The sequence below is a fragment of the Panicum virgatum genome, chromosome 4N, assembly GCF_016808335.1.
Source record: "Panicum virgatum strain AP13 chromosome 4N, P.virgatum_v5, whole genome shotgun sequence".
Taxonomy (NCBI): Eukaryota; Viridiplantae; Streptophyta; class Magnoliopsida; order Poales; family Poaceae; genus Panicum; species Panicum virgatum.
Window position 1 is genome coordinate 24,403,493 of NC_053148.1, and position 6,225 is coordinate 24,409,717.

Here is a 6,225-nt window from a genome sequence, read left to right on the forward strand (position 1 = left end):
CTATTTTTTTGAGCACCTATTCTTTTATAATGTGATCAAATATTCTTTTGATGTTACTTCTATTAGTTTATCGATTTCTACCCAATACTGAAAAAAAACATGCAAGTAAAATTCATATAATCTATATAGCCTATATAGATGACACCCACTAAAGTCATTAACTCTATTTCTCTTAGTATGCAAGTTATCCGCATCATATAGGAACCCATTATATCAAATGCCACATCAATGTCCACTAGGGCCATCTTTTATGTTTTTCATCGATTTTTTTGTGAATGTTGCTATGCAATCATCTTAACTTTTCTACTTTCAAATTTCATGTTAAAATTTTATTTAAGAAATCCCGCAGCAACGCGCGGGGTATCACCTAGTATATTATTATTTGGGATCACAGGATAATAATAAGCAATAGATTTCATAAACCTGTCACTTAGTGTAATTAGTGTAAGGCAGTCTCGAATGGTTGAGCTAGAGCACTAGCTAGGTTTAAGTTTATCCACCTCATACCAAAAGATAAAACAGATCATCTCTTTATTCATTTGTCTTGTACCACTTTGTTCAAAGCATCTTGGGTCCTACAGACTCTCATAGATAAAGTGGGCTATAGTTTTGAAGAAGAGTACACTCTCTCTCCTCACCTTCTCTTTCTTTCATGTAGGCAAAATTATGTGTTGACCTTCTATGAGCTAGCTGAGGTGGCTTTGTTAGAAGGCCTAACCCAGTAAACTCAGTTCGGGCATTACTAAACCTTACTTCGTATGTGTAGCGGCCGCTTTTGTTGTTGCGTGGACAGCTCGCGCGGCTACTTCGATGGGTACTTACCTATACGGAGAATATCTCGTCTCCGTGGGAGTGGTTGGCCGTACGTCCCCCTTAATCGTGCGCGGATGAAGTGGCCAAATCAACACTTAAACGCAATCATGTGCCTGCCGTTTTCATATCCTCTCCCACACGCCTGTTGCCTTCATGTCAATAAATTAAAGTCGCCTGCAGCTGGCTTCCTGCAGCCGGAGTGCCGGTCGCCGATCAAGCGCTGCAGCCTGTAGGAGCGGAGGGCACCCCGCATTAATAGCTGCAGGGCGGCGGATGCAACGCGCAACCACCAGATCATGCGCGCCACTGGCGTCACAGCTGCTGCACGCGCGCGCTTCCCTGCAAGTCGACCTCGCGCGCGCTATAAAACTGGTGTGGTGTCCTGGCAGCAGCTGCACAAGGGACTCGCCAATAATGGCATCTCTGACTACCTGTCTCGGGGGCCGTTCCTCGTGGCGCCGGCCGGTACTGGTGCACCGCCTCGTGGTGGTGGCGATGGCAGCAGCGGCGTTTCGGCCGCAGGTAGTCCATGGAGCAGCATCGGCTGGGCAACAGAAAATCTCGGCGATCTTCATGTTCGGCGACTCCATCGTAGATCCCGGCAACAACAACAACCGGTTCACGGAGGCAAAGGCTAACTTCCCGCCATATGGGCAGGACTTCCCTGGCGGCGTTGCCACCGGGAGATTCTCCAATGGGTTGGTACCCGGGGACCTCTTAGGTATGCCGCTGAGCTATACTGTTTATGACTGAATGATGTATATATATTGTCGGAGGTACTGCAAGCAAGCAGGGATTAATTTATAAGCATACGTTCATTTAATTCATGCGTTCTTTAGAGTGGCTACAGTTACCTAGACACTGTGGATGCATTCTCCCGAGTTCCGATCCTAGAATAAGTGTAGGCAAGACTCACTAGGTAGATGAAAGCTCCATGGGGACGTAGTACATGAAAAATGAAATCGTCTGTGGCACCCCAATACATTCGTTTTGTTTGAATATAAGTCGGTTGGTGCACTAGAGCTTGGGAGCTATTAGAAATTCTTCAAGGGCACTACAAAAGTTTTGGAGAATGTTTATCAAAGAAGGAAAAGAAAAAAAAACTTTTGGAGAACGATTAGACTGATGAGGTTTAGGGAATTGTTTACGTCAAAACTCGACAACATGTACATACTACGTTGGATCGATAGCTGGAAGAATAATGACGAAGAAGGCCGTTAAAAAACAGAATGACGAAGAAGAAAACTTTTCGACCGTACAAGTCTGCAACTTGCACAAATGGCACGATTAGATATCCACGAGACTAATATGATGGAACATGAAACAAAGCGGGGCTATACAGAGTTAACCTTGAACAACTAGTTGCACCGAAATATGCAACAAGAAAAAAAAGCATAGATGAGAGGAACCCATAATTGCAAGGAGTGGCGAACTGTTTGGGTACTCGGTGGAGGAGGACCGGTGGACAAGGCTTGACGGTGGAGCAGGCCGAGCCGGTCAAGGAGGAGAGGCGGCGTCGAGAGGAAAGCTCCTCCATATAAACTAGAGTGACCTCATTTGTGAAGGCAAAGTACCACCCATTACCATTGTACACATTATTTGTAACGGAAGTTAAAGATAGCCGTTACCTATCATTGGTAACGGCCCTAGGGGTCTTATTGGTAACGTCCTTTATTAAAGTTCATTTCGGTTATCACTTCTTGTAACGGAGGATGTATGCCCGTTACTAATAAGGCGTTACCTAAGTTCGTTTAATTTTTCACGTAGCGCTACCACGTCAATCGTGGGCATCTCCCTTTCCTCATTACCGGTCTTCTCGCATGGGAAGACGACCATGCATGAGCTTGTGGACAAGAACGCGAATACAACCTTTAGTACAAGATATGGACGACTATGATGTGGTGGAGAAGAGGCGGTGGCATGCAGTTATTGGCCGGCAGGCCGTGTACTGGGCGTGAGCTGGACGACATGCTTTTGTGCTTGAGACGTCGTCATGGTATACTTGAAAAGCCGACACAGCAGCGAAGTTAACGCGGTTGCTAAATGCAGCTACATAGTCTCTTTGTCCTGGAATATTTTTCATGCGAATTTCTTGTATCTCCATCACACTCCCAGACTCCCAGTGGTCCAAAGCCAGACGTTTCTGTTTGTCAGTTCCTTTGGCTATATACTTGCAAAAGCCAACCACTCTAGCTCATTCATCATAGCTGCAGTTCTCCTTCCCATCCCTTAGCTTCACGCGGCCATGATTGGCCAATTGGAATAGCCAGCCTCATCGGGAACACATTCATGGTTTACGTCGGTCCGGCTAGGTTATCAGTTTGACTTATTATGTATATGTCTAGTTGGACCATCATTCCATTTTTATTAGTGTCTAGATTTGGAAAATACAATGAAAAAGAATGCATATTGAAATATAATCCCATGAATTATTAGAAACAAAATATAACATTTCTTGGATTTTTTCTGGTCGTCAAATATTTTCGAATTGAAATCACGGAAATCAAAAATGCCTTATTTATAAGTAAAAATGGGTGGAGTTCTTGATAATACTTGAATAATGCAATGCATCGCCTATAGGGGAACGCTGGGAGAAATACTAAACTTCTTGTAATGTAATTATTATTTGAACAGCTTCGAAGTTGGGTGTTAAGCAGCTATTGCCTCCTTTCCTTAGTGATGATCTTGAACTAAAAGACCTACTCACTGGTGTGGCATTCGCATGTGGAGGCAGTGGTTATGATCCACTCACATCAAAACTCGCGGTGACTTTTTTCTCTCTTTCATATAAAGTATTTATACCAATGTTGGAGTATTTATTAGCTTTTTTATGATACTTTTTAGAACTATAAAATCCAGTCGAAGCTGATATATACATGCATGCAAATTAATGTAGACAACCTTATCCAGTAAGGATCAACTTGACCTATTTCGTGACTACAAGGAAAAGGTAAGAGCCTTGGTTGGAGAGGAGGAAATGACACGTGTTATTTCCGAGGCCGTCTACTTTGTAGTAATGGGGGCAAATGACATTCTAAATAATTATTTCGCTGTTCCGTTGAGACGCCACGAATATGATCTTCCATCGTATGTGGATTTTCTTGTCTCTTCGGCAATCAGCTTCACCAAGGTAATTATTATTTTTTAATTTTTCCTGATTACTCTTCTTTGTTTATTAATTTATGTTGTCTGTTTATTATTTAATGTTTATTGTCCATCCCCTAATTTCTTTATGTCCATCCCCGAACCTTCCATTCTCGTTTTGGTTTTCTACTTGCAAAGGCATGAAATATTTGCTCTCTACTTTTGTGTAGACTCTCAATGATATGGGTGCTAAGAGGATTGGGATTGTTGGTGTCCCACCACTGGGATGTTGTCCTTCACAAATAACACTTGGAGGAAGCCCCTCACGTCAATGCGAACCACTAAGGAATCAAGCATCAAGATTATTTAATTCTAGAATTTCACAGGAAATAGAGATACTAAATGCAGAGCGAAGTGCTTCTGGATCAACAATTGCTTATTTTGACATATACTACAACCTACTTGATCTTATTCAGAATCCAGCTTTGTATGGTAAGTCTTATACTGTAACCCAATATATATTTATGTGCAAATTAAAATTTGTAATTTTAGACTGCAAAATTCTTACCACACATGGGGTAGAAAATGTAGCTCCCCCCCTGGGAAAAGAAAATGTAGCTGCAAGATGTGAAAACTAATCATCCTTTCATTCTATTAGCATGCAGTATATATATGTAGTTGTTATTGTGTCTTCTTTCAGAATTGAAGGTGTTGGTTGAGATGTTTTGGATCGGATACGACCACTTCTGTACTAAACAATGCGGCACAATTTTGTAGGTTTCAAGGACGTGAGCGAAGGATGCTGTGGTAGCACAGTGTTAAATGCTGCCATATTCATTGCATATCATAGTGCATGTCCAAACGCCAATGATTATATTTTCTGGGACGGCTTCCATCCTACCGAGAAGGCATATAACATTGTAGTGGACAAGCTTATTCAGCAAAATATGAAGTATCTAATGTGAAGAATTGATGTTGTACGTACACCCTCAAAATTTTAATTAATGTCCATTACCGTACGTCCATACCGAACAATCTGACCATGAATGTAACTTTTCAATGCCATTTGCCAAGTGGACCAAACATATTGTGTCATTGTGTGTAATAACCACATAAAAGTTAATTTGTACTCCTCTATTGGAATTCCTTATGACTCGGTTGTATAGAAACTACCACATATCTATCCTTCCTTTTGTTGTGACAACAATCAGAACAACTTTTGTTTCCAAAAATTGGAAGTGTGTGCGTGCCGGCCGGCAGAAATTGCTTTGAACACGGACGATATTTAAATATTTTGTGCTACTCTTGTGATTGAGATACGGAAAAAATTCTTGTCCTGTACTTGTTGTATTTTTTTTTGTGGCGAAGCAGAGTTTCAAAGTAGTGGGAGGAGTACTTGTTGGAACCAGTGGCCAAGATCCTCATCTATAAATACTGTTGGTGGAGGATACCCTTCAGAGTGAAGGCGTACCACAACAGCCCTGAGACCGGAGGGCGAAGCCTCCTTCACAAAAAGCGCTCGGGCAAGGGCATGGAAATCAGAGCAAGTGTAATAACTTCTTGTATTCAATGTCCCGTCTGCTGCAGTTACGTGGATAGTTATAGCCGGCGGATCACCCAACCGTCGACCTAGATTCTTCATAATGCCCCCTAACTGTTAGATTCTGAAAATATTCCACAGGAAGTTTAGTAACATTACAACACTGACCACGGTAGCGGGTTATAGCTAGGCTTGTAAGTGGGCCTCCTGCTACCTTCACGTCCTTCGCCGCCCAGCTTCGCGCCAGACCTTTGAGCCCACTCTCTGGCGCTCTCGTCGTCGAGCCTTCGGTCTCGCGCCTTCGCCCGCGTGCCTTCGCGGAGTACTGTTGGAGGATCCCCCTTCGTTGCGTCTTGGCTTCGCTTCGAGGGCTTCGCATAAGACTTCGCTTTGTGACTTTGACGCCGTGGCTTCGCATGCACATCTTGTTCTCGGACTCCGGACCTCGGGTGTTGTACCTTCGCTCGTCGACCAAAGGTGGCTCCCCCAATAGTAGCCCCTCGAGGCTGTGGTTGCTCCTCGGAGGATTCAGAGCCTCAATTTTCTGGCACGTGAAACGCCGCCCGAAGCGCCACCCTTCCGACTGGCGAGCCTGCGTGGGCGTCCGGAGTACCTGCACTATCACAAAGAGAGAAATACTCCATGGTCTTCGCCACTTGCAAAGTTGCATCTTGTGATTTGGATTTATATTTAGTGAAAAGTAGTTATTTGAAATGAGGTGGTTCCACCGCCTGATGAAAAGACGTCGATGCCCTTGTGGCAGTTTGACTTCCCATGCGTGGGATCGA

General features: G+C 43.6%; 1 protein-coding gene across 2 annotated transcripts; it reads left to right on the forward strand.

Moving 5' to 3' along the window:
- The first annotated feature begins 1,192 nt into the window (after positions 1–1,192).
- On the forward strand, positions 1,193–5,086 carry LOC120670160 (GDSL esterase/lipase EXL1-like). 2 transcript variants are annotated; one of them, XM_039950222.1, is made up of 5 exons: positions 1,195–1,534; positions 3,448–3,578; positions 3,710–3,943; positions 4,128–4,389; positions 4,675–5,086. In XM_039950222.1, the coding sequence occupies exons 1-5, from the start codon at positions 1,228–1,230 to the stop codon at positions 4,860–4,862; spliced, it is 1,122 nt and encodes a 373-aa protein (XP_039806156.1). In that variant the 5' UTR covers positions 1,195–1,227; the 3' UTR covers positions 4,863–5,086. The 2 variants fall into 2 exon arrangements, with proteins under 2 accessions (XP_039806157.1, XP_039806156.1); XM_039950223.1 differs by lacking the exon at positions 3,710–3,943 and having other exon boundaries at positions 1,193–1,534; positions 4,675–5,082.
- Positions 5,087–6,225: the final 1,139 nt, after the last annotated feature.

Coding starts and splice junctions, on each gene's coding strand:
- LOC120670160 (XM_039950222.1), top strand. CDS start 1,228: ATGGCATCTCTGACTACCTGTCTCGGGGGCCGTTCCTCGTGGCGCCGG. Junction 1,535..3,447: donor GGTACCCGGGGACCTCTTAG/GTATGCCGCTGA, acceptor TTATTTGAACAG/CTTCGAAGTTGGGTGTTAAG. Junction 4,390..4,674: donor TCAGAATCCAGCTTTGTATG/GTAAGTCTTATA, acceptor ACAATTTTGTAG/GTTTCAAGGACGTGAGCGAA.